This window comes from Neofelis nebulosa, chromosome 4 (assembly GCF_028018385.1).
Source record: "Neofelis nebulosa isolate mNeoNeb1 chromosome 4, mNeoNeb1.pri, whole genome shotgun sequence".
NCBI classification, from domain to species: domain Eukaryota; kingdom Metazoa; phylum Chordata; class Mammalia; order Carnivora; family Felidae; genus Neofelis; species Neofelis nebulosa.
This window is the reverse complement of record NC_080785.1, coordinates 167,012,614-167,039,594: the sequence shown is the minus strand read 5'-3', so window position 1 is coordinate 167,039,594 and position 26,981 is coordinate 167,012,614. Positions and strand designations below refer to the sequence as shown.

The following is a 26,981-nucleotide window of genomic DNA, read 5'->3' as shown; positions in this document are numbered from 1 at the left end:
GTGTCATCCGCAGGGAGACTGAGTACTAGGTCTGCTCATGTGCTCAGTGGCCACTTGGACGCCACCTTTTAGGGAGATGTCCATTCACATCCTCTGCCCGCTTTTTCGTTGGGAAACTGTTGGCTGTCCAGTTGTAAGGACGCTTGCTTTGCACATCCTTACGACTAGCCCCGCCTCCCGTGTACAAGATGTGCAAATATTTCCTCCCACTCTGTGGGCTGTCTCTGGATGGTGCCCTTTCATGCACCAAGTTAGTTGTGATCAGTCCAAGTTCACCTGCTTTTTTTTCTCCTGCTGCCCGAGTTATGTACGTATCATGGTGAAGAGCCCGCCAGCAAGTCCCAGGCCACAAAGACGGGAGACGGAAAAATCACACCAGCAATGGTGCTGAAGGTTCCCCGGAAGGTCTGGCGGCCCTTGAGGGTGGGAGTGGGGTGGGGGGGGGAGGGTGGGGAGAGGGAAGAAGGGGAAGGAGAAGGCTGTCCTGAGCCGGGATGTTTGTCCTGAGCCTGAAGTTTGAGCCGGATTTGGGGGTGGAGAGGGGTGATGGAAGAGAGAACCTTCCAGAACCGGGGAACAGCAGGTGCAGACAGGGAGGCCAGAGTGAGTGAGACATTTGCACTTCCTCTGCCCCCTCCCACCTCTCTCCCATTCTCATGCCCAGGACCCCTGGGCAGCCTCTGCACCTGCACCCTGGGTCCCCGGGGAGGGGGGAAAACTGGCATGAGGGTGCTGACGTGGCTGTGCTTAGAGAGCTTCTGGGTCCCCGTGGAAAAACCCAAGCCCGTCACTGGAGGAAAGGAGCGGGGTGTCAGGACAGCGGTGTGGTGACTGACCCCTGCACGAGCTTGCACGTGAGTGGAGGGGGGAATGCAGCCACCTGGGGTGGGGAAGCAGGGGAGACGCCTTGGCCTTGAGAAGGTGAATTCTGAGCAGATGCCCACCAGTCAGTGAGCAGGAACCGGGCAGGCGCAGAGGGGACAGAGTGTGACAAGGCTCAGAGGGGAGCAGAACGGGGACCGTGGGGGCAGCGGACAGCGGTGCCGGGTGGGCTTGGTCTTTTGCGGGGCAGGGAGGACGGGACAGCTTCTCAGGAGCCGGCCTTGACTTCCACACGAGGCAGGCCCCCTGGACCAGGGTATTTGTGGAGGGACGGACCTCAGGGCTTGGCCCCAGGGGAGGACGAGGGGGGGTCTCCAGTCCAAGGCCTTGCCCTGGACCCAGCTCTCCATGACTTGTTTTGCAATCAGAGGTCCGGCCCCCCTGTCAATCCATGAATGTCCCCTCCGGCACGGTTGGCAGGGCCCCCAAGGGGACGGCCACCCTTGGGACTGGACCCCCGTGCTGGGCTCTGTGCATCGTGTTCCCCGTTAACTCGTCTTCCTGAGCCCCTTCGTCTGACACGACTGCCTGGCTCGCGGGGCGGCAGCCGGCCCTGGCACAAAGTACCGGTGTCTTGGCCAGACGTCCAAGCGACCTGGCTCCCCGCTCGGCCCCCACCCAGTCCCGTGCCCAAGGCCAGCGGGACGTTGACATGGCAGCCGCTGTCCCGGCCTCCTTGTGTCCCACCACAGCGACGGAGATGAAAGGGTCAACCCCAGGCACAGTGGGGGCCTCGTGACCCCAGGTTCCTTCCCACGTCTACTGGGGGGCGGTCACTGCTCTGCTGGACAGTCGTGAAATATTCTGAACCCCGTCTCCCTGCCTCGCCCCCTGCCAGGCCCATCTCCAGGGCCCGTGTTCTAGGGCCCCACTGCCCAGCTTTGCTCCCTGCTTGGGGGGGGGGGCTCCCTGCCCCTGAGGGCCCTCGGCGACCCTCGTGTGTAGCCAGTTCTCGGAGAGAACAGCCAGTCCGTGGCGTTCGGCCTCGCTTTGCCTTCAGGCTGGAGGGCGCTGGGAGTTGCGTCCAGCTCTGTGGACCCCACCGCAGAACAGCCCGGGAAAAGACGGTGACCGAGTGCGGAGCAGGCAGGATGGCCGGAGTCTGGCCCGGGCCAGGTTGGACCCTCCACATGGGTCCCAGGTCACCTTGGGCAAGTCGCGCAGCCTCTCTGGGGGTCAGAGAGGAAGGACAGGGGTCCCGAGAGCTGCTGAACGTGTCGCCCACATTATGGGGTGCGGTCGGGGTGAAGGGAGAGGGTCTGCTCTTTCCTGGGGGAGGGGCAGCCTGGGCTGACCCCGTGCGGGCGGGACAGGGAGCGAAGGGAGGCTCCCTGGGGGGGCAGGACCCTCCCTGAGGCCACTGAGCTGGGGGGGGGGGCAGCAATGCTGTGGGGCTCCCGGGGTCCCGCGGCCACCACCGTGGGGTGGGTGTCTCACGGGAGGAGCCGGGGCTGCGGGCCGAGGTCCGTCCCTCACCTGGGGCCTCTGGTTCTCCAAGTCCTTCCCTCCGGGGCCCCCCTCCGTCCCCTGGGAAGGCCGGGCAGAAACCCGAGACTGAGCCTCGGCCCGGTTCAGGCAGCCAGCCGTGGGGCCCAGGCCTCTCCCTCCGGCCCTCCTTCCTCCTTTCCTCCTCCTTCCTCCTCCTCGGGAGCCGGCCCTGGGCCCTGCGTTGCCATGGGGATGGCCGGCCAGGCGGGTCCTCCCCCACCTGGCCTGGGGCGCGCACACCTGGTCAGCTGGAGCCAGGGAGGGGGGCGGGCCGGGCCCCTTCCCCTTCCGCCCCCCCACCCCGCGGCGGACCCCGCTTTCTGGGAAACCCTGTCACAGTTTCCTCTGACCTCTGTTAACCCGGAGTCCGCGGCCCACAGAGGGAGGCCGAGTTCCGCCTCTGACCTGAGGCTTCCTGCCGGGGGCACACACCTCCACCCCGGCTGCTGGCTGAGCGCACTCCTCCGAACTCCCCACCTTCCAGAAGGTTCTGGGCCACCTCTGCCCACATCCCTCCTGCCACACGGCATCCCCGGCTGTGGACGCGGGAAGTCCAGGCAGGGCTGTGGGGACGCAGACGCAGTCCAGGCAGGGCTGCGGGAAGTCCAGGCGCTGACCTTTGCTGGCTGGGCGACCGTGGCCTCTAGGACCGTCAAATTGGGGAAGGGGTTGGGGCTGAATGAGGCTCCCCCCCCCCCCACCCCGGGCAGTGTCCCCTGGGGTGGGTCGTTCCTGCAGAGGTCGGCCTGGGCGCTCTGGGGGCCGAGCAGCATCCCGGGCTCCCAACCCCCTCCCGCCCATACCAGGAACACCTTGGTCATGACAACCACAGATGTCCCCAGACACCGCCCTGTGTCTCTTGGGGGGCAGGACTGCCCTAGGTGAGACTCCCTGGGTTAGGGGCCTCCACTGAGCCCCCAGGAGAGTGCCTTCCACAATCACGTGACCACTGAGGTCCTGGGGTACTGCGCCCATTTAAATGCACACACTGAGGGGCTCAGTCGCTGGAGCAGGAGCCTCGTGGTCTCGGGGTGGAGAGTTCGAGCCCCACGTGGAGCTGGCTTAAAAATAAATAATAAATACACACACACAGACACACTGAGTGGGCGGGAGAAGGGAGTCACGTGGGGCTCACCCTGGCTTGCACCGTCTGACCCCTCGGGGATCTACCCTGAGGTCTCGTGGGAGCAGGGCCCGGACTCCGCTGCTTTTCCAAATAGTTAACGGAGGGTCTCCCTCCCCTCACCCGCCGCTGGCCACCGTGGCCATTTGGGACCCTTCTCCGCGGGGCACCCCGGGCGCTATTGGGCAGCGGCCTCCCCGGCCCCACCCCCCGTGGGACAACCACAGGTGTCCCAGGCGTGGCCCTGTGGCCCCGGGTTGAGGGGCCAAGGTCATCCCCATGGAGAGCTGGGCCTGTGCTGCCCAACGCCGCCCCGGGGCTGCGGGCGGCACCGGCACCCGAGACGTGCCGGGTCTGAGATGTGCCGTGAGGGCAAAACACCTACCAGGTCCCCAAGACTTCGTGGCGGTGGGGGAGGGGAGAGGAGAATGTCAAAGACCACGCTGCTCATTCTCCCATAGCGGACACAAGGTAAAACGGTGACATTCTGCCTACAGTGGGGCCAATCGAACAGACCCTCCGGTTACCTTCCCGTTTGTTTCCCGGGCGTGAAGCGCGGCTGAGAGGTTAGATCTCCCAACCGCGTGACGTGCACGGGGCCACCGGGACCCCGCACACCTCCTTTCCGCTCCGCCCTGCGGGCCCTGGGGCTCCTCACACCAGGAAGGGGACGCGGGCCACAGGGCTGGACGGAGCGGGTGCGGAGGCGCAAACGCCACGGGCAAGAGCCCGGCTGTCCGGGGACGTAGAGGACGGCGCTCGTGTTCACGTGCAGTACGGCTCCCATGGATGAAAACATCCAGCCAGAAGAAGCTTCCGCACCAACGGGGTCCCGCTCGGGATTTTCTTCCTCCAAACCAAGCGCCAAAAACCAACAGAAGTGAAGAGAACACAAAACCAACGAAGGGAGCGCCCAACGCGTAAGATCCCAAGACGATTCCTCCCGTGATTGTTTTTGGACCACGAGGTCAGACAGCGGGGGTGTCAGGGGTCACTGGCGTCGCCCCCGTGTGTCCACAGGAGCCCCGGACACGGAGGGGGTGTCCTTGTGCCGCTCCCGTACGGGCTGTGCCGAGTTCTCCAGGAGGAGCCAGGGGCCACGGCTGCGTGATCGGCTCCGACTCTACGGGCCACGGGCAGGCCTGGAAGCACCTGGACACCACCTCCTGCCCGGACCCCCAAGCCAACAGCTCTTAAGTGCTTGAGGAGCCTGTCCCCTTGCAACAGGGACTGTCACCTGGTCTGTCTGGCGGCCGGTGGGGACTGCCGGGCGCCTGCAGGGGACACGGGTCGGGGAGGGGACACTTAGGTCCGTCCCCAAGGCTCGGGCGAGCCCCCAGCTTTCCAGGAGCCTGGTCTGGGGCAGACGGAGCGAGAAAGTGCCAGTTTCTCTGGTTCGGCCTCGGGTCACCGCTGAGGGGAGGTCTCAGGGCGGCACCCACCCCTCTGGGGTCCTGACCCTGGAGGTCGCCCTGCTTTTGCACCAGCTTGTCGTCGACCCTGCGGGCCTCAGCCCACCGACTCCAGATCCCCCCCAAGCCCTCGGGACCCGGTCTCTCAGTCTTTGAAAAGGGCAAGCCGTTAATGGGGGCTGGCCGGCCGCAGCCGGGCTGGGCGTGTGCGACACAAGGCCACAGAGGCCGCGGGTCAGCGGCCAGCGTCAGACGCCCGCTGCCCAGATGCTGACCATGTTCCCAGCAGGCCCCACAGAGCGACACCGGTCGACTTCCGCTAATCTTTATTCTCCTCCCGACCAGGTGAGACTTTGGGGGATCTGGGAAGTGGAGGACCCTGAAAGCCAGTCGAAGGAGCCAGCAACCCGTCTCTCTGGTGTCCACAGGAGACGAGGGCTCCTCCCGCGATTCCCCGAAGCTGAGCGTCGGCTCGTCCCAGCCCGCGGGCAGCGTCCAGGGGGGGCCCTCGGCTCCCAGCTCCGTCTTCTCCGGGGCTCCGAGGACAGAAAGTCTCAGAAGCGGCTCCAGGGGCAGCGTGGCCGGGCCCCGACGGACGAGGAACCGGGACCACCTCCCTCTCCCAGCGGCCGTGGCTGACCCCGTGGACGGCCTGAGTGACCCGCCCTGGGCAGTCACTCCTGAATCTGGGAAAGCGGAGGGGACACGAGGAGCCACCTGGTCGCATCTGGCGGTGTGCAGGCTCGGGGATGGCACAGGCCTCGTCTGCTGGCTCCGCCGACAGCTTGGAAACCTGCCACATCCTTTCTGCCGGGTGCCGGCTCGCTGCCGTGAAGTCAGAAGTGTCTGTCCCCCAAGCACAGGGCAGGGCTGAGCGGGTCCCTCCTGAGGCGCAGGGCACGGGATGCTGAGTGACAAGAGGCGGTGGGGAGGGCAGAGGGGCCGACCCCACGGCCGTCTCCAGGGACAGTGCTGGGCGTCGGGGGGAGGGGGCGGGGGCGCCCCTCCCTGTCCGGTGAAGGACGCCGGTGTCCAGAGGTCCCCTCCAAGGCCGCCTCCCTTGGGAAGAGAGTGAGGCCGGCTCCTGGTGCCACCCCCCCCCCCCCCCCCGGTGGGCGGTGGGCGGAGGGCTCGGGGCTGGTGCTGCATCCCCGGGCGGCCCTCCCGCCCTGGGACTGGGCCAGGGGCTGACCCCCCAGAACACATGGAACAAGTACGATGGGCACAGTTTGCTTTTTCTTTCCCTGTTTTGTTTTGAACCTAAGGAAGCAGGTCTGAGAAGGCGCCAGGAGCAGGGCCGCCCTCCCTGGAGACGGGCGGGTGGGTGGGGGAGAGCAGGGCGCCAGGGGGACCCCGTCACACGGCGGTGCGTGTGGGCGTGCTGGGCTGGTTCAGCCGCAGCGTTTTACACAACCAGCCGGCGAAGTCCACTTCTTCCACCTCGGACCGCTTGATGAACGTGTGGTTCTGGAAGGGAAGGAGGAGCCCGTCAACGAGCTGGCCCGGCGGGCTGTCCGGATGCGCGCAGGGCGCCGCTCCGCACCTGCTCCCTCGGGCCCAGGTGCCCCCCCGGCGCCGCGGCTCCCCTGGCAGCGTCCGCGGGGGGCTGAGCGGCACCCCGGCCCTGGCGCCCGCAAGCATCTCCAGGCACCTCCCCGTGTCCCCCGGGGACAGTCACCCCTGGGTGAGAACGTCTGATCTGGAGCGACAGGGGCCTCTGGGAGGACAGTGAAGTCCCTGACACGTTCTGTCTGCTGCGGCAGCCACTGGCCACGGGAGGCTCCGAGGCCTTTACCCGTGGCTCCTGTGGCTGAGGAGCCAAACCAGGCCTTCTGTTTCGGTTCAAGTAATTTAGAAAGCTGCACGCGGCTGGCAGTTCCTGCGCAGGACAGCTCAGTACCCGAGGTTCCTGGTTTGCAGGCCGGGGGGTGGGGGTGGGGGTGGGGGTGAGCGACGCTTTCCCAACGGGCCGTGCTGGGAGGGGTGGGTCCTGGGGGCTTGGGGTCCATGGGAGCAGGTCTGGTCTCCTCACGCGACACCCGGACCCCCAGCTGCTGCCTGCGCTGTAGGCAGGGGGTAGGAACGGGGGAGAAGGGAAGTTAAAAAGTCGGTCCCACAGCAGGGTGTAAGTGGGACAGAGAGTCCCGAGGGGCGCCGCGGGGGCCCCGCCATCCATCAGTTTCTCTATTTCACAGATTTTCGTGTATCTTACAACGAACAGGCGTTTGTGACGTCACACGTGCCTCTAACACACGTTACTGGGACACCTCCCGCGTCGGAAGACTTTCCGGAAGAGTCACCGCGCGCAGACCCTTCCCGCCTGGCGTTCTCGGTGGCGCCCACGACCAGGAGACGGTGGCCGTCACCAGAACGAATAGAGGATGTGGGCCGAGGCAAGGTGTCTGGGGACACGTCAGAGGAGGGGCTGAAGCGGAGACCCCAGGAAGCAGCCAGGCCAGCTGAGAGGGGCCCGGGACACGTCCCCTGGGGAGAAGCACTGTCCTTTGCAAAGGTCCTGAGGTGGAGGCTAACTGGAGGAAGCGGGAAGGCTGAGGCTCCCTCACTGGAAAGACCACGTTCCGATAATTAAGAGACGCTCGTGTTTTGACGCTCGGCACCAGAGACCGAGAACCAGCAGGTGCGACCCTCACGGTCTCGTGTCGTGGAGGTGCCTGAAGAGCAGGCCGCCCCAGGCTTGGCAGGGTGGCTGTGGGTGAGGAGGCCCGGCAGCAGAGGGGGTCAAATTCACAGAGAGAAATGCCCCAGGTCAATGGGCTGGCAGCCCTACCCGCCCCCACCCTGCCGGGGGGAAGGGGAGTTGACGCCCACCTGGCCTCTCAAGGACACCGGACGCCGCACAGGGAGGCCGGCGGCCCTCAGGTCTCCCCGATCTGTGGGGCCCGCCAGGCCCAAGGCGGGAGCCGCACAGAAGCATGAGGGCCCCGGCACTCCCAGGCGCGGACACCCCGACCACGGGCACAGCTGGGCCATCCCGCTCCTCTGGGAGCCAAGGGCGCCACGGCTGCTCGGAGCAGAGGAGACCCACACGCGCCCCGAGGAGCGCCCCCGGGGCCCGGAACCCGCGGCCTCACTCACCGTGAGCGTCTTCAGGTCGGCTCGCTCCGCTGGGTTCTTAATGAGGCTGGAGAGGAGGACAGGGGGTGGGAAGACAAGGCAGGGCCGTTAGCCGGTGGCCGCGGAGACCTGCCTGCGGAGCCGGGGTGGGTCAGCCCGGTCCCCACGCCTGGCCGGTCCAAAGCCTGGATGCGGCAAGGCACGGAGTCTGCTCTGCTGCCCCCTTGCTGGGAGGGCACGACCTCCGGGGACGGAAGGGCAAGAGGGATGGGGCGAGGCCGTGGGGACGCCCCCGCTGCTGCTCCGTCAGGCCCAGCGGCAACGTGGCTACACTGCTAACGAATGTCCCCAGTTTGGGAGCCCCAGTGTCAAAATGGAACTTTTTCCTTCAAAAAAGCAGAACTGCCCCTAAGAACCGTTGCTCAAACCAGCCAGAGGCCAAATGGTGGCTGTTCAAACACAAAAGAAAACGCAATCGGTACAGAAACATGGACACACGCCACTGGATTTGAGCTGCAGCGTGCTGGCCAGCGGTCATGCAAAGGGCCAGTGGTGGCTTTGCCACCAGGAGCGGGTGTGCTGCTGTGTGGGACGCCCTGCCGGCCCGCTCATCCTGATGTGCAGGACGGCCCTGAGGGTGAGGGGCGGCTCCGAGCCCCCTTCCTGCTCTGGAGCCTGCGCGCCCCAGGCCCGGGCTGACGCGGCAAGAAAAGGTGGCCACTTGCCAGGAAGCGACTGGGAAGGCTCATGTGGAAGATGGGGCAGTTACGGGCTTGAGAGGCTAGGAAACGGAGGTGCTTGCTGGTGGAAGGTGAGGCGGGAATGGCATCATTTCCAAACGGCCCGTGATCCTGGTCTGCTCTGGGGACCAGATGGGGCCACCAGCTGGCTACCACGACTCAGCAGCCTCGAAAAGGAACCCGTCTGGGTTCTCGGGTGAGCTCCAGGTGCCCCCCAGGCACGGCCACCCACCGGCAGCGCCCATCGGTAGCAGAGGGGCCCGGCCCCGGACCAGGAAGGAAGTGCGCATCTGGGTCGGTGGCCAGGGTGTGGGCGGCCATCCCGGGAGGCAGGCGGGGCCCCTGGCGGCCTGGCATCCCGCCCCGAGACCGTGCTGGAGGCGGTGGCACCTTACCATTTATTTACAAACTCCTGGAAGTCCTGGGTGAAGACACCGCTGGGCAGCTTGGGAGGTGGCTGTGGGCGGACAGAGAGATGGGGGTTAGATACTCAAGGATGGTTCTGGAATCAGGGGGAGAGGCACCTGCCAGTCCTGCATCCGCGGGGACAGCACAGCACTTTTCGGGGACCCTCAGAAGGCACCACCCTTGGCCCCAGTCCTTTCACGTTCATTGCTAGAGAGGCACCCTCCCCCCACCCCGTCTTCCAGCAGCTTCCCCACCCGCCCTGCCAACTCGGCCAGGCTCTTCAGGGCTGTCTTTGGAAAGGTCTGGTTTCAGGATCACAGCTGCTTGTGGGGGGAAAAGACAGGACCCACCCCCGCTTTACAGATGTGCGTCGTACTGTCTGGGCCACCTGTCTCCAGCAGGGGGTTGGGACCACCGGGGGGGGGGGGGTGGGGGGGGCGGGCAGCTCGTTCCAGGTTCGGGCCTGGAAGCTGGGGAAGCCAGCACACAGGCGCCTGGGTGGGGACAGGTGTGTGTGGGGCTAAGCCCCTGTCAGGGAAGGCTGTGGGCCAACGGTCCCGGTGAAACCCAGCAGGGGTGGGAAGTGCCGAGTATCCCTGGGAGGACAGACGTGCTCGCTGGGCCCGGGCGTGGCTGCCAGGTGCAGGGCTGTGTCACCAGAGCCAGCCCGTCCTGTTCTGTCATCACTGACCCTGCTCTGAGCTGCTCACTGGACGCCCAGCCCCGGACCGAGCCAGGGCCTCAGGCAGCCTGGCCGCCCTGTTTCTCCGCCCTGACTCAAAAGGGCCACCGAGAACACACTGCAGCCCACGCAACGCCCAGGAAGGGTGGCCTGACCGAGCTGGGAGGGCGGGCCTCAGGGTCAGGCCCTACTCAGCCCTTTCCAGGCCCGAGGAGCCGCCCCCGTCCGTGCCCGCGGCTCACTCGTGTGTATGAGGGAAGCGGTCCCGCCACCTGCCCCCCCGCGACAAGCTCCGGTCTGTGCCTGCAGCTCCTTCCTCTGGGTCACGCGGGCAAATCCAAGCCAAACGGCTTACCCCGCCCCCGGGCAGCCGGGCCGGGGGCTCCGGGTACGCACCTCATTCACAATGTAGTCCAGCAGCTCGAAGATGGCCATGGCCGGCCGGCTGTCCGTCCCGGGGCCTGCAGGGGCAGAGACAGACCCAGGGGTGAGGCGGGCGTCCGCTGAGCACCCTTCCCCCCGACGCCGGCCTGAACCAGAGGCGGCGGCCTGGCCGTGCCCCCGGCTACTGCGCCTGCCTCCCTGGCAAAGCGGCTTCTCTTCTGAGCCTCCCGTGACTTAACAAAACAAAACAAGACGAGACGCCAAAACGAACAGGAGTGTTTTTTGAGAAGTCACACATTTGGCACGGTGCTGCCTCCAGGCTGTGCCAAAGTCACAGCCCCTGCTTTCTAGCGCACAGGCAGGGGGTGGGGGGTGACCACGAGCAAGGAGGGCAGCGTGACCTTGCTCGGAGCCGCGGGTGAAGGCGGCATCAGGCCCCAAACGCTGCCCAGGATGGACGAGCGGCTGGGGGTAGCTGACCCTTGTCTTTGGCCCAGCTGGCCAGGGCCAGGTTTGGCCGCTGGACTTTCGCCTCCTGTCCCCTGTCCTGAAACAGGCACGCGAGCTGGGGCTGGGGGAGGCGCTGGCAGGCCGAGGCGGCCTGGCACGACACCCCCTGCGGCTTCTCCCTGCCGGGACGGGGCCTCGGCGGAGTGCCCGCGATGCCATCTGGGAGTTGGTGCTGGGAGGGACGGAGCCAGGGCCCGAGGACACACACGGGGGCGGGAGACGGGAGAAAACCAAGACACCCGGACCCCCTGGGTCTGGCACCAGGAGAGGAGAGGAGCCGGGCTCGCAAACACCACACAAACCGCTGCTGGACTGCCGGCGCCTGTGGGCAGCGAAGACCCAACGCCACACACAGGGACACTCGGCCGCCAGCAGGAGCGAGGCGCCCGCCCCCGCCGCCCCGCGGACGGACCCCGGACACACGACGCTCAGGGAGGGAGCCAGACACGAGAGGCCACGCGGGCTGTGAGTCCGCGGGTGTGAAACGTCCGGAACGGGCTCGTCCATGGACGGGAAGGGGGCTCGTGGTTGCCAGGGGCTGGGGCGGGGGTGACGGCTGACGGGGATGGGGCTTCTTTTTAGGGTGATGGAATGTTCTGGAACCAGACAGTGGTGACGGCTGCACAGCCTTGTGAAGACACAGACAGCCACTGGCTTGCACCCCTTAAGCTAGTAAGTCACACGGTGTGTGAAGTCTCTCTGTAAAGCTAGTATCACGCAAAGGCACAGGCCAGCCGCTGTCCACGGCACACTCCTTCAGACTCCCTCCGCTCCCTTCCTGTCACCTGACTTAAGGAAAAGAAAGACAGCAGAGCCCTGAGCGCTGTTTCCTAATTACGCTGCCGTGACCCTTCGCCCTCGCCCCTCCAAAGCGGCCAGAGGGCCAGCCTGAAGCTCTCTGGCCCCGGGCAGTCCCCCACCGCACAGGTGACCGCCGCGGGTACGGACAGTCCTCTGGGAGCCCAGCTGGCCCCCCGCGCCCCCCAGCCTCCCGCTCCCTCCTGCGCTGCGTGTCGGGACTGAATCCGACTTGAGTCAGTCTCGGTTTCCGAACGGCAGAGCCTTCGCCCAAAGTCCAGGCGGTGGGCCTATGGGTGCTCACTGGGCGATCCCCGTGGGCCTCTCTCTACATTTGAGCGTTTCCGGAATAAAGTGCTGGAAAAACCACCCAAATGACAGTTTGGCTGAGAGGTTAGTTTCTAGATGCCCCACAGCTGGTTGACCCGTGCAGCTGCCCCTGGTTGGGACCGTGTCTGGGCGGCTGTCCCCATCAGCCTCAGGTGCCCAGGACACCCCGTGGGGGACAGGACCGGGTCCGGGGGGGCCGTCCCCACAAGCCTCAGGTGCCCCGGGATACCCTGGACGGGTAACACTGCCTGTCCAGTCCAAAGTTGCAGATTCAGGCCATACCACTGACGGGGCGTCCAGGGGGTCTCGGCCGTGGTGAGATGCTGTGAGGCTCTCCTTCTGCCCCGTCAACCATGGGCCGGCCAAATATGGCCTCTAGCTCCTTGGCATCCGGCGGGGGGATGGGGTACCTTCCGACGGACAGCTCCACCAGGGACAGGCCCATGCTCCAGATGTCCGACTGCACCGAGTAGTGAGTGCCCTGTAACCGCTCTGGCTGTCGGGGGAGAAGAAAGAAACGCCCAGACGGAAGCTGGACCCTGGCGGCCCCGTCCCGGCCCTGCCACCCTCCCGAGACCGGCAACGCGAAGAAGGCAATTCCATCCCCCGCTCCACCGCCTTGGGACAGCGAGGCTCCCAGCCGGGGCTGAAACAGCTCTCGAGACCCGAACCTCTGGCACTTTTGCAAAAGGATGACCAGCCCACGAAGGGGCAGAGCGTAGACTCTGCTACAATCCCAAGACTAACTTCTCAGAGTCTGCTCCCGGGACCCCCAGATGTTTCTGAAAACACCTGAGGGCCACTTTCTAACTGACCCCAGCCCTGCACTTAGTCTCTCATGCTGGCGGAAAGGAACGAGGCAGGTGTTTCCAGAGAAGGCCCCGAGTGAGAAGACAAGGTCACTAGAATCTGGATGGAAAGTAGGACCCCAGCAGAAACACAAAGCGTGTGACGGAGAACCGCAGGCTTTTGTAAAGCTTCTGGAAGACAGGGAAGAGCTGACAGGAGAGGGGAGGGTACGGACGCCCGCAGGCTCCCTGACAGACTTACAGACATGTAGGACCGAGTTCCCACGAAGGAGTTGGCCATGGAGTCGATGAGTTGCCCGCTCACCCCAAAATCGCACAGCTTGATCTCCCCTCGGGAGTTGACGAGGATGTTGGACGGTTTCACATCTGCGGGCACAACAGCTGCAGGTCAGGGGGGCCCGGCCCGGCTGGCCCGCCCGCCGCCAAGACGCCCAGGCCCGCTCACCTCGGTGCATGATCTGGTGCTTTTCCCGGAGATACGCCAAACCCCGGAGAACCTGCGGGGCGGGAGGGAGGGAGCGGGTGAGCAGGGCGGCGTCTCGGGCAGACCCGAGGGGCCACTTGACTGGGACGGGTTCAGGAGCCCACGTGAGGCTGGGACAAGCGAGAAGAGTGGCAAGGACGGCCACAACGCCCCGCCCCCACTGCCCGGAGGGTCTCGCCAGCCCGACGGGCACCGTCTGCTGAGAGCTTCCGTGCCGGGCTGCACCGAGGTCCCGCAGGCTGATGGCTAATTCGCCACGTGAGGACAGCCCTGTGGGGTACCACCCACGGGGCGCCAAGGCCCGTGCGGGGCAGGAAAGCGTCCCTCCACCCCATGTGCAAAGAGGTGCCACCTGCTCAGCCCCTCGGCTGCCAGAGACGGGGACCTCCAATTGGGGCCAGGACAAGAATAGACTCGTGCGGAGCCCAGGGCCGGGAGTGGGTGCACGCACCCGCCCCAGAGGTGCGGCAGCCCTGGGGGGTCGGGGTGGGGGGAGGTGCAGGGGGAGTGCGCCTGGAGCCCTCGCACTTACCGCGATGCTGACCTTCCCCAGGATCTCCTCGGGAATTCTCTTGGCTTCTTTCAACACCTGGTCCAGAGAACCGCCGTCCTAGGGACGGCACAGAGGGGAGAAAGCCGGCTCTGGGCGGTGGGCCAGGCGGGGCCTGCGGTGCAGAGGAGGAGTCCCAGAGGGACACCGGGAAGCAGGCAGGACAGCGGAGCACTTCCCCGCTTGCCAGGAGCTGGAGCTCAATCTCCTCCACGGGACACAGAGGCCAGACCACAGCCAGACGCGCGACTCGCTGGTCAAGAGCAGGGACCCCCTCCGGTCCCTCGGGACAGCCCATCCAGTAAGGAAGCAACGAGAGTGCCGGCCAGTGTCCTAGGCGGCCCATCCTCCCAGAAAGCGAGGCCCAGGACTCAGCCCTCCCCAGCTCGCCACACTGGCAGCAGGCGGAGGGAAGCAGCCAGCTTCTGGGGCTGGGTTCTCCTCCTGCAGGTCGGAGGCAGACCGGGCAGAAGGGCAGCGGGGGCCCGGAGGCACCAGCACAGGAGAAACACCGTTGCCCACACCTCCCGGCTCCCGGGCCCCCGTCCCTCAGGCCTTGTCACGTGCTCGCCGCTGTGCGCAGATACGTCCTGCCTTCAAAGGACGGGCACGGGTCCTACCAGTCTGAGTCCCACCTCACCCCACCCCAGTCATGGCCTTAAATCCGCAGGCTGTGGGACAGCAAACCTGGAGACCAAACCTAGGTGGGGCTCTGAGGAATGCCCACTGGGTCCCCTGGGACGCTAGATGGACCCACTAAGTTCCAAGCGCGGGGGGCCAGCATCTGAGCTCAACGCTGGGCAGCTTCGGGCCGGTACGGTCTCCAGCAAGCGGCTCCGGGCCGCCTACAGCCACGCGGCTTCCTCGAAGCCAGAGGAAGGGGTGCGGGAGGAGAGCCTGAAATCCCAGGGGTGCCGGGGCCCCGTATCTCCAGCACTTCTACCCGAGTCGTGCCCAGTGAGAAAGGCCAGGGGTGGGAAGTTCTAGAAAACCCGATACACGATGAAGCCTCTACAACCTGCACGTGACTCTCGAGTGCCTAGACGGCCACCCTCGGGACCAGGCGTCCTGGCTCAGCCCGCTCTGTCTGCAGGGCGGGGGCGTTCCTTCCAGCCCTCCTGTTTTCTCCTGTATCAACCAATCTTAGAAGAATCAAAAAACAAATTCTTTTAAAACCATAACCCTGCTTCCTGACACAGCTCCTTTCATTCTTAATTGTCACGGACCTACCACAGGCTTATAAACGAGGATGTCCAGGGGGGAACACCCCCAGAGGCCACGGGAGGCCAGGCACTGCCCAGTCCTGCCAGCGACACGTGTCCCACACATGTCCCCAGACGTGGCCCGGTGTCCCCTGGGGCAAGAGCAGTCCCGGATGAGACCCCCCTGGTCTGCACTGAGTGTAAATCGTTCAAGCCACGTTGACAGGAAGTGGCAGAGATATAGCACAACTGGGTGTCTCTGACCCCAAATCTCACACGTGTGCAGCATCCCACACTTTCATTCTGTGTAGGGTGTCCTAAATGCTCTGGGAACTGTACCCTGATCAAGCAGGTGCTACATGAATACTTTCCTTATAAAACCCTCAACTGTAGGCACGTCACCCCCTAATCTCCTGGAGAGTCCGCTGGCCTCCCCTGAAGCGTGACTTCTATTGTTCCAGATCTTTCTGTGTATCTGAATAGGCATCCACATGCGCGGGGAAACACGGAGTTTAACAAATGTACCTAAACGGCTCCCGTTATGCGTGCTTTCTCCTCAGGAAGCCTCGTGCTCGGGGCACACACGCCCTGTCGTCCAGTCACCTCTGTCCCCGGCCTGGGTGGGGATCATCACCCTTTCCTCTCCCTGCCAGGCGGAGGTGTGACTTCAGATCTGACTAGACCCCAGGAAACACCAAGAGGTGCCTGTGAACAGTCAGCAGGCTGCCCCCCAAAGTACCCGCTGTCTGCAGGGTCCGTGCCCGGAGTGGCCCCAGCGACAGCCTCGGGCCACCAGGAAACCACCGGCCCGCTGCTTCTAAGCCCCACACACCCCATGGGCCGGCCAGGGGAGACCATCCCTGCGTGCGGAATCCACGCTGCTCGTCACCAGCTGGGGGTCTCTTGCTGCAAGCGGGGGCCGGAGTCCTCCCGGCTGGACACAGGAGCCAATTCGCACGCAAACCTGCGCAGGTAGTCTCGCCCCCTGCCCTCGGCTCCAGGTGCTGGCGGAAGGCTGGCTCTCCCGCCCCCCAGCTCTACGGGTGGAAGGCGAGAACCTCGTCCCCAGCCATGCCGCCAAGAGGCGAGCGGTGGCGTGGACGCCCGACCCCAGGCTGTCGCCCAATATGGCACACGAGTGAATGACGGAGAGACAGAAAACCCTGGGGAATGCGGCTCTGGAGGGGATCGTGTGACATGAAAACACCACGAAGGGCAGTGGGCTGGGGGCCGCCCCCCGCCACCCCCGCCCTGGTTACTGTGCTGTCATCTCCCTGCCCAGACCGCCCCCTCCTCTGGGCTCACCCAAAACTTGAAAACCGGTGGCCTCCTGGCTTCGTGCACGGTAACCCCCGCGGCAGGTGGGGAGCGCGGGCCTCACCTGACCGCGTCTTCTCACGGGTGCTACACGCTCACTCTAGCTCCCTCCCGCCCTCGTGATAGAAGCAAACCGAAAGAACCCAACCAGGAATGTGTAGAGGACGAGCAAGCGAGCAGCCGGGATCCCTGCCCCTCCCCCTCATCGCTGCAGCCCATTCTCCGGCGTCGCCGGGGCGCAGATGCCTCGGCAGGAAACCGAGAACAGAAGCGGGGCCAGGGGGCCGAGGTGGGACGCGGGGCCTCTTCTGCAAGGGAAGGTGGCGGCTTCGGACCCGCACCGCGCTCCGGGGCAGCAGGGAGGGGAGGCAGAGGCTTGCCTCGACCACCTTTCTTGCCCTTGGCGCTCACTGGCAGCGACCGGCGGGCGGGGCGCTGCCTGACCCGGAGCCTGGGGCCTGCAGCACCCCGTCTGGGGCACGGTTACACCACGAGCGCTCACGGAGCTTGCTGAAACTCACTTCCTGCCCGCGTTACAACACCGTCGGAGGGGACAGCGCAGGCCTGCGAGGCGTAACCGAAGCCGCCGTGCCTAAGGCCACAGCATCCTGGTTTTGCAAGGGCCCCACAGGGCCAGGGCCCGGGGAGCCGGGCGGCAGACAGCCCCACACCTGACGAATTCGGCTCGGAACAGGGTGGGCAGCATTTCCTCCCAGGGCCCTCAGCTCTGACCACTTCTGCTTTTGTTACACCCGATCCCACCCAGTTCTGACGTTCAAGACCACGGTTTCTTAATAAGGGGGCCCGTCAGAATCAGCCATGGTGGTTTGAAACAAGAGAGGTGCCCGTGTTCCACCCCGAAGCTTCTGACTCCGCAGGCCTGAGCTGGGGGGGCAGAGCGGGGTTTCGCCTTTCACGGAGCTCTCTCTTCGGAGGGCACCTAGGAGACGTCCATCGAGATTGCTGGACGCCTTGGGCCCGGCAACTCCAGCTTCGGGACTTTATCCCGCGTCTCGTGGAAGGAAATTTCATTCACTGTGGCTTGGGACGGGTTGGGATCAGCCCGTGCCCACCATCAAGGAGTGTTTAATAAGCTACCTTACAGCACGGGGCATTGCCAGGACACGGCCGGTGGGGAAGACGAGGCAGAGCGGCTTCTGCCACGCGCCCAGGGAGGGGCGAGGCCGGAACGGGGGCAGAGAACCACGGGACCTGCGCGCACACGCCGACCCGGCCTGGGGCACCTCGGGAAGGACCCTGGGAACCACGGTGCTTGGCGTCTGAGGACACGGGCCCGGGGGTGGCGGGCAGGGACCCCCAGCCACTCACCATGTGCTCCATGCAGATGCTGATCTCGCCGTCGCTGTAGAAGGCCCCGTAGAAGCCCACGATGTACGGGGAGTTACACCCGTGTAGCACCTGCAGCTCGCGGATGATCTGGTTCCGGATGGCCGGCTTGATTTCCAGGTGGATCAGCTGCGAGGGAGAGGGAAGGGGGCTCGAGACCGGGCCTCGGACGGGCACCCGCGACGAGCGGGCTCTGGAGCCCCGGCCCCGATGTGCCCGCCACAGCGTTCGAAACAGCGACGCGCTTCCAGGCGCCTAGAGAACCAAAGACGCACGTCCACGCGAACTCGCACGCTGCGTGCACGCGGGACGCACGATCGCCAGAACGCGAAAGCCACCCAAGCATCCGCCGCACACGCGTTTCACTCGGGTGTGTCCGCCGCGCACGCGCACGTCCCTCGGCCGCCAGCAGGAGCGAGGCGCCCCCACCCGCCGCCCCGCGGACGGACCCCGAACGCGCGACGCTCGGGGAGGGAAGCGGCCACGAGAGGCCACAAAGGGTGTGAGTCCACGTGTGCGAAACGTCCGGAACGGGCTCATCCACGGACGGGAAGGGGGCTCGTGGGGGCCGGGGAGGTGACTGCTGACAGAGATGGGGTTTCTTTCTGGGGAGAGGGAATGTTCTAGAATAGATGGTGGTGGCAGATGCACAGGTCTGTGAATGTACGCCACTGAATTACATATACTTCAAAGGGGTAAGCGGGGGTGGGGGGTGGGGGGGCCCGGGGTGGCTCAGTCGGTTGAGCCTCCGACTTCGGCTCAGGTCATGATCTCACAGTTCGGGAGTTTGAGCCCCGCGTCAGGCTCTGTGCTGACAGCTCAGAGCCTGGATGCAGCCTGCTTCAGACTCTGTGTCTCCCTCTCTCTCTCAAAAATAAACATTTAAAAAAAAGAAAAAAGGGTAAGTGGAGGAAGGGAGGTGGGGCCAAAAACCCACACACACACACACACACACACACACACACACACACACACGCAAAAGGGTAAACGGTGTGGCACGTAAAGTACATCTCAGAAAGGCTGTTTTAAAACAAACCTCAATGGAGCAAACATTTTCACTTGGCTACAGGGGAGGTCTGGTAAGAGGAATCTTCCCCCCCAGTCACCCAAAGCACCAGCCCAGGGTGGCCCGGGACCTCCGCCCCTCTCCGCCAGGGGTCTGCTTCTGGAGTCCCGCAGCCCCACACGGAGGGAGCTCCGGGCCACCACCCGAGGGTCCTAGGTCCCCTTCACCTGAGTTTAAGTCAGCAGAGGGGACGGTCACCTCGAGATTCAAAAGGTGGAGAAACCAAAGGAGCATCTGGAGAGGTGGACGACGCAGGTGACAAAGCGCCAAGAGCAATGCCCACCGGGAAAGAGCTGAGGCCGTGGTTCCCTGTCCAGGCCACTGAGGATCTCGGCTGCCCTGACCACCGCGACAGGACAAGAGAAACGGGAGAGGCGGAAAAGGATCGAGGGTGCCTGAGCCTTTCAGACGTTTGCATGGAGTCCCTGTGATGGGCAGAGGGAGTGGTAAAGACCTGCTCGGAGGGAGCAGGGGAGACAACTGGCTGGGGGGAGGCTCCCCAGGCCTGGAAGGCCAGATGAGAGTTGGCCGGATATGGTGGGGGATGGGTGCTCCGCGGGGGGCAGAGAGCGGACTGAGGGCACCAGGAAGGTGTGATTGTTGAGTTCAGGGTGGCACATGGTGTCAGCTCGTGACGATGACCCTGGCGGCCGTGACTGGTGGGTCGCAGTGGCACGGTGCCCGGCGCCCCTCACCTTCCCCAGCAAAGTCGGGGAACTGTCGCTGCCACCTGCGGGGGCAAGCTCTGGCCGCACGCCTGGGCACCGCCCCGCCCCCGCGGCCACCCGTCCGAGGACTCGGGGACACTCTCTCCTTTGCAGGACCACCTGCCCGGCGGGTACACTCGCGACACGCTGGCTCCGAAAAGGAGCGCGGCGGTCTACCCAGGAGGCAGCGGTCTCCTCTCAAAAGCCCAGAAAGAGGGCCTGGTTGAGGCCGAGGGATGAGCAATGTGGGCTGATGGCGGCCAGCGCTGCCCCAGAGAACAGGCCGTGTGTTCTGTCTTAAACCCTCCCGCTGCCACGTTGGAAAAGTACAAGGAAAACAGAGGAGAGGAATTTTTCGTGTATTTTCACTCAATGCGATGCACCAAAACATTACTGTTTCAACGCGTAATCTGTGAGCTTTCCCCACCCCGAGTCCCTGAAACCCGGAACGCGCTTCCCTGCACGGACAGCACACCTCGGCCGGACCGACCGTGTCCCGACGGCTCCGTGGCCAAGGCTGACCGGGGCGGCTGCCACGGACGGTGCGGCTCTCGACCGAGAACTTCAAAGGGGCCGCAGATGAACGACCGAGCTGCAGGGCTAGAACTCTGCGGGCTTCGCAGAAGAGGAAGAGTGGGCAGAAGGGGGCACAGCTGGACGGAACCCCGGATGCCTGGGGTTGGAGCCTTTAACATGAAGTAAGGCCACGGTAAGTCAAAGGCTTTCGGGAAGGACGCTGGAGAGAGAACACGGGGGCGAACGAGACTGTAGAGCGAGCCTTCCAGATCAGTTAGGAGCCAGCCTGCCAGCATCTCGTCTGGGGAAAAGCTGGAGCGGGGAGCGAGGGGCACGTCTCTGAGCACATGCGTTCACAACTCCCGACATCAACCCCGGTGGGAGGAGGGCCGAGGGGCAGGTCTAGGTGCCGCGAGGTTAAATCCTGCTCTCGGCGGCACTCAGCTGGCGGGCGGGCAAGTCCGTGTTGGGGCCAGGCTCCCCGAACACCAACACCACGCGCTTTCCACGCCATTGCCCTGGGGTCATGCAGACGCCAAGGACTAGATAAGGCTGGAGCTCGGCATTCAAACCCAACACCAAACCATCTCGGGATGTAAAGAGATTATCTCCTCCGCACGATGGGGGGCCAGGAGGTGCGAGCTAGAGATGGGGGGGAAGTAAATTCTGGACGCCACAAGCTGATAGCGCCCATCAAGTCAGGGTTGACTGCAAAGGGCCAGCCTGAGAGGGGCCCACCCCAGCCAATTCACACGCTGCCCCGACCCAGCGTCAGGCTGCCCGTGTGTAAAGTGGAGCTGTTGCTCCTTTTAAACCAGAACATAAATAACGCTGGCTCGGCCGTGGGCCGGGCACTTGAGAGATGGCAGCTGGTCCCACGATGTGGCCTTACAGAGGCCACAAAACCTCCATCGCGGAGGCAAGCGGGCGCCCGGGGGCCGCACAAACACAAGGCCCAAACTCACTCGTCCGCTACCAGTCCAGGGAGGCACGTACGGAACCAACGTGATCTTTGCAGACTCTCCTGGCCCGACTGACACAGGTTTGGTTCCTAGGGCACGAGGGGTCGGAACGCCGTGCTTCGGCCAAGAAAACACAATCAAGTGTGACTGTAAAAGTCCAGACCAGTTCACTCGGGGCTTATGTAACCAGCCTCCACGTCCCCCCACCTCCGTCGATCAAAGGGACCGGAGCCACGCGGGTGACAAAGGATGCTGGCCCACGGAGAAGCCCACCCTGGCCCTCGAACTCCAGCCCGGCTGGCGGGCTGCATTTGCAGATCTGAGAAGCTCTGTACTCAGAAAGCATGGCATTCAGACCCAGCACGCGGGGACTCGGGATCCACCCAGGGTAATGGGGGGAACGACCGAGGCCGGTCTCCCAAAAACCGCTTTGCGTGTCAATTTCCCACCTACGCCCCCAGCTGAATAAAAACAAACCGGCCTCTTGGGTGAAATGGGCTTCCGGATGGGATTCAAAAGAGCCTACGACCTCCGCTGACTGGCTAAGAGAGAGCTCCTGGGCCTGTGGAGTCGCAGCCCCGAACTGCGCTGGCTGCGAGGACGGCCTTCTTGTTCCAAGCGTCCACCAAGTGCCCGCGGGCACAGCTCCGCTCCGACACCGTGCTGGGCGGGCAGCCACACGGGGCCCACACGACCGAGAGGCCACAATCTACGGGGAACAAAACTGGAGGTCTGCTCCCCAATAGGTTAGACCTGTTCTTCTCTTAACTTTTTACTTGAAGGACTTCTGGACGCGTGGGAAGCTGTTAAGACTGGCAGTGCCCGTGTAGACTTCACCCCACTTCCCTCACGGCGACGGCTCACCCGTCACAGGGGAGCACCCATCACAAGGGAGCACCGTGGCCGTGCAGCAGAACTCATCCGGGCCCCAGGCTCAAGCTCCCGAATCTTACTCCGAAGGCTCGTCCGTAAAGGTGTGGACAAGCTCCCAGGCTCAGGCTTACCATGAGGCACGTCCCAGGAGACTGCTCAGCTGGCCCGGGAGCACTCTCTGGTGCCTCAAGCCAACTCTGACCAGCTCTCTGTTCTTAGTCCTCCCCCGACCGCCCCCTGAATCTCACATCTGCCTTTTTATCCCCTGTTCTTTGGGTGACGGCAGACCAGAGACTTCTGGGGCTGCTCTGGTTTTGAAAAGGCTGCCTGCGGGAAGGGGACAGAAATAGGTTTCAGGAGGGAGGGAGGTGCTCTGGGGGCAGGAGAAAGAGCGACGATGTTAAATCCCAGTGGCAAGGGAGCACGGCGAACCCAGGGAAGGCAGGACCCACGCGGACCCACCTGGGCGCGGGGCGTTCGGGGCTCTGAAAACACAGGTGGGAACCACCGGGGCACGGGCTTCCAGAAAGGGTTGACTTGCTATGCCTGTATGAGCTGAGCGATTTATCACACGGACTGTGTCCCCCGGTTATGCGTGTAGGAGTCACCAATCCCCAAATGGTCACACCCTCCTCTTCTCCACCCCTACACCTCTCAGGGAGGGTTCTCGCCCACCTAGCCAGGGGGCTGCACCGTGGCCTGGGAGCCCAGAAGAGGGAGCCGGTCTGTCCCAGTCCGGATGTTTCTGGGAACGTGACCTGAAGTCCTGGAAGGCAGCGGTCGGTAAAGGAAGGGCAGCCCGAGGCAGGCGGGCATTCCGCATCCCAAGCGGGCCGGCTCTCGCTAAGGGCCCGGGCGAGTGCCCGAGTGCCCAAGTGCCCTGGGCGGATCAGAAACCAGAGGCCTGCCCCACCACACGCTACTGCACCGCGCAGGGGTGCAGGGCCCGCCCTCGCCAACCGCCTCTCACCTTTCTCGCCATGATGAGGCCGGAGGGTCTGTGTTGGACCTTGGTGACCACCCCACCGTTCCCAGCCCCCAGTTCCGAGATCCTTTCGAAGTCATCGTCCTTGAGCTCTCCGACCTTGGCCTTCTGGGTGAGGAAGGCTTCTAGACGCTTCTTCTGCTGCTCGTCGAGTTCAAGCTCTGCTAGCTTCTTCTGGAGGTCCACCAAGTTTGCTCTGCAAAGACCCCAAGGGCAAGGGCTAGCCAAGAACATGCAAGCTACAGAGAGATGACCTGGCCCAGCCAGGCTCACCGTGTGGCCGCCGCATGCCAGGCCCCACATGTGTGGCTGGAAGGATGCGGGAACAGATCAGACCCAAGTACTGTGCAGAGGACTCCACCCCCTCCCTGAGGACGGGCTCTTATTATGTTGCTCTGAACATTAAGCATTTATTTTTTTTTTCAACGTTTTTTTTTTTTTTTTTTTTTTTTTTATTTTGGGGACAGAGAGAGACAGAGCATGAACGGGGGAGGGGCAGAGAGAGAGGGAGACACAGAATCGGAAACAGGCTCCAGACTCCGAGCCATCAGCCCAGAGCCTGACGCGGGGCTCGAACTCACGGACCGCGAGATCGTGACCTGGCTGAAGTCGGACGCTTAACCGACTGCGCCACCCAGGCGCCCCTCAAGTTTACATCTTTAATAATTTTTTTTTCAACGTTTTTATTTATTTATTTATTTATTTATTTTTGGGACAGAGAGAGACAGAGCATGAACGGGGGAGGGGCAGAGAGAGAGGGAGACACAGAATCGGAAGCAGGCTCCAGGCTCCGAGCCATCAGCCCAGAGCCCGACGCGGGGCTCGAACTCACGGACCGCGAGATCGTGACCTGGCTGAAGTCGGACGCTTAACCGACTGCGCCACCCAGGCGCCCCTTCCTGGAGCCAGTTAGTAAAACAACCAACCACGTACTCGGCACTTTATTGGGTGATTCAAGGAATTTTCCAAGGGATTTTGACAATAAGGCAATTTCACTAATGCCTTGACTTTAAACCAGATCTTGGGAGTAAAAAGCAGCTCCCTGTAAGAGGTGGGCAGACATTAGCTCAACGCACACAAGGACTAACACAGTGCTGTGCAAAAGAAACCGAACAGGGGGCACCCAGGGGGCTCAGTCGGTTAAGTGTCCGACTTCAGCTCAGGTCACGATCTCGTGGTTCGTGAGTTCGAGCCTCGAGTTGGGCTCTATGCTGAGAGCCTGGAGTCTAGAACCTGCTTCAGATTCTGTGCACCCGCCTCCACCCCGTGCCCCTTCCCCACTTGTGCTCTCTCTTGCAAAAATAAACATTAAAAAAAAAAAAAAAAAAGAATAAAAGCCACACGTGCAAGTTATTTTATTTTACATGTGTGCAATTAAAAATATTTTAGAGGGGCGCCTGGGTGGCGCAGTCGGTTAAGCGTCCGACTTCAGCCAGGTCACGATCTCGCGGTCCGTGGGTTCGAGCCCCGCGTCGGGCTCTGGGCTGATGGCTCGGAGCCTGGAGCCTGTTTCCGATTCTGTGTCTCCCTCTCTCTCTGCCCCTCCCCCGTTCATGCTCTGTCTCTCTCTGTCCCAAAAATAAATAAAAAACGTTGAAAAAAAAAAAAATTTTAAAGTGTTTGGCATCTGGAACGTGTATGATACTAACTACTCCGTCTCCCCTGAATCTGGATAAGCCACGTTTCAAATACTGGCTGTGGTCTGGGGCTTACTGGACCAGACAGGGAGGGTACCTGAGAAAAGTCTCTAAAGGAGAATGGGCCACCTCAGGTGGTCCATGGCGATCAATTCTTTTTTTTTTTTTTGCGAGAGAGCACAAGCTTGAGAGAGAGCAAGCAGGGGAGGGGCAGGAGGGAGAGAATCTTAAGCAGGCTCCGTGCTCAGCGTGGGGCCCAATGCATGTCCCCACGACCCTCAGATCATGACCTGAGCTGAAATCAAGAGTCAGACGCTCAAACGGGCGCCCCCACCAATTTCTGATGGCCTTTGAGCCAAGGTTGATCACCCCCATAGAGGAGACCTCATTGAGGGGTTCAAACAGGGAATGAAAGAGGGAGACTAGAAATTCCTCAGGAACCTTCCAATCCCTCAATTGACCGCAACGAGCCTGGAACTCAGAGGCCTGAGCAAAGGGGCACAGGCTGGGAACGAGATGGTCTGCGGCTGGCCGGGCAATGCCATCTGGGCCGGTGCTGCAAAGAAGCTGCTAGAAGGCAGGGGGCTGCCTGCCCCTGGGTATCAGAGCTTTGCAAACCCCACCCTGTTTTGTTCTCCAGATCCTCCTGGGAGGCGGGGATCTTGCAGTCCTGGCCCACACAGGAGGGAACAGGCTCAGAGAGGTTAAGTAATTTGCCTGAGGGTTACAGTGCCTGGAATCAAACCCGTGTCCTGCGCGATTGCAAAGCCCCTGCTCACGGCCCCGAGCCAGGACCATGGGCCTGAGCAGGTGCTCCCTGAATGCCTGGTTAACAAGCGCCTGGATGAGGAATGGCTGAGAAGGACCGATGGACAGAGAGGAGGCATAGCAATGAGCATACACGACATGACTCCTTCCCGTAGAGTTAAAGAGGCAGCTTTTGAGGCCAGACTCTGCAAGGTCTCTGGCATTGCCCTGTGATATCTAAAATGCATTCTGGAGTCAGCTGATTAATCCATTTTAAATTTAATAGCAACTCAGCTGTGGTTATTTAAAAAAAAAAAAAAAGAAAGAAAGAAAGAAAGAAAAAAACACTGGAATTCCAATGGCTGGCTTCCTCTACCGGGGGGAATTCTGGAAGGGATGGAAATCAGAAACCACGGTAAGAGGCAGAGAAGGGAGTATGAAGAAGGCCCTCTCCTGTGAGAAGCAGGAGCAGTAGGTTTTTGAAAGTAAGGAACACATCCCCACGTCGAGCCGCAAACTCAGAGCCAGGAAAAGATGTCAGCTTTTGCACACACAGCCACCAAGACTCCCTCCCCCGGGGCCCAGAGTGCCAAGTCCCCCGAGAGGTGCCCAACATGCAGTTCACCCATCACACCTGGTTCTCACTGGGTCACACCACAGGCACAGCAAACAGACCCCAGCTAGGGGCCTCTGGAACCACCCTGCCTCTCTTTAGCGTGGGAAACAGGAGTGGGGACTTGTTCTGTGGCCAAGGGGTCACCCTGGCTTGACCTCACGAGCACGTGCCCCTCACACAATACGACTCTGCTACCTTGAACCCCCACGGTCCCAGATGCTCCTTTCTGTCCCCCAAGTCCCCTCGTCTGCCTCAGCGTCTGCAAGGCTCCAGCCCCCAGAGGCGGTGGCTCCCCCCCCCCCAGGATCCTGCAGCTGAACCTCACTACCCGGGGACCTTCTCCCCAACTTCACTACTCAGGAACGCCTACCCCACGACCTCACTACTCAGACCCTACCTCCCCCCACCCCCAACCTCATTACTCAGGGCCCCAACACCCCATCCTCTCCACTCAGGACCTTCTCCCGCTGACCTCACCACTCAGGACCCTGCATCCCATCCTTTCCACTCAGGGACCTCCTGCCACGACCTCACTACTCAGAATCCCCCACCCCAACCTCTTCACTCAGGGACCCCCCACCCCCACCCCCCCAGCCCCAACTCACCACTCAGGGCCCAACACCCCATCCTCTCCACTCAGGGACCCTCTTCCTGCGACCTCAGCATTCAGGGACCCTCCCCCCCTCCTACCGACCTCACCACTCGGGGACCCCCTCCCCTTCCACAACCCGGCCAAGCCCGGCGGCCCACTCACTCGGAGGCGCCCTCGCTGGTGGGGGACGGGCCCTCGGCGATGGCGGGGTTGATAGTGAGCGCCGGCAGCACCGGCTTCCTCCGGGCCAGCATCGGGGCTCCGCGGGCCGGCGGCGGCGGCACGTCTAACCGGGGCCCATAGGGGGCGGGCCGGGAGCGGGCGGCGCCGACGTGAGCCCGGGGCTGCGGCCGCGGCCTAGGCGGGCACCGGGGCGGCGAGGGCGGGCGTCGCTGCGGACCGGGGCCAAGGGGCGCCGAGAGGCGCCGGGGCTGAGGCCGACGAGCCGCCGCCGGCGCAAGGGAGGCCCGCCCGAGGCTGACGCTGCAGCCGGAGCCCGGGAGGCCGAGGGCAGGGAGGGGGAGCGACGAGATCGCGGACCGGCCTCTCGCGAGAACCAGCGCCGGGAGCCGCGCGGACCCGCCCCTTACCGCGGCGCCTGCGCACCAGCCGGAGGCCGCCTTCCGCGGGGGGGGGGGGGGGGGGGTGGTGGTAAAGGGGGCGGAGACCTATTGAGGCGGCGCCCTGAGCCTGCGCCCTCGCTCGCGTCCGACGGCGCGTGTGCGCATGCGCTTGGGGC

At 63.6% G+C, this 26,981-nt stretch overlaps 1 protein-coding gene and 1 long non-coding RNA gene across 5 annotated transcripts; one reads left to right on the top strand and one right to left on the bottom strand.

Annotated features, from left to right (window-relative positions):
* Positions 1–427: 427 nt before the first annotated feature.
* LOC131511146 (uncharacterized) lies at positions 428–7,302 on the top strand. Its single transcript, XR_009261352.1, has 2 exons — positions 428–854; positions 7,101–7,302. It is a non-coding gene; the product is annotated as an uncharacterized LOC131511146 (long non-coding RNA).
* On the bottom strand, positions 5,215–26,790 carry MAP2K2 (mitogen-activated protein kinase kinase 2). Of its 4 annotated transcripts, none has more exons than XM_058729033.1 (11): positions 26,405–26,790; positions 22,636–22,846; positions 17,524–17,670; positions 13,658–13,735; positions 13,087–13,138; positions 12,883–13,007; positions 12,115–12,328; positions 10,207–10,271; positions 9,116–9,177; positions 8,002–8,109; positions 5,215–6,372 (listed from the first exon to the last, which is right to left on the bottom strand). In XM_058729033.1, the coding sequence occupies exons 1-10, from the start codon at positions 26,494–26,496 to the stop codon at positions 8,013–8,015; spliced, it is 1,143 nt and encodes a 380-aa protein (XP_058585016.1). In that variant the 5' UTR covers positions 26,497–26,790; the 3' UTR covers positions 5,215–6,372; positions 8,002–8,012. The 4 variants fall into 4 exon arrangements, with proteins under 4 accessions (XP_058585016.1, XP_058585013.1, XP_058585014.1 ...); XM_058729030.1 differs by having other exon boundaries at positions 8,002–8,047; positions 26,405–26,788; XM_058729031.1 differs by lacking the exon at positions 5,215–6,372 and adding an exon at positions 7,346–7,599 and having other exon boundaries at positions 8,002–8,047.
* Between the last annotated feature and the right edge of the window lie 191 nt (positions 26,791–26,981).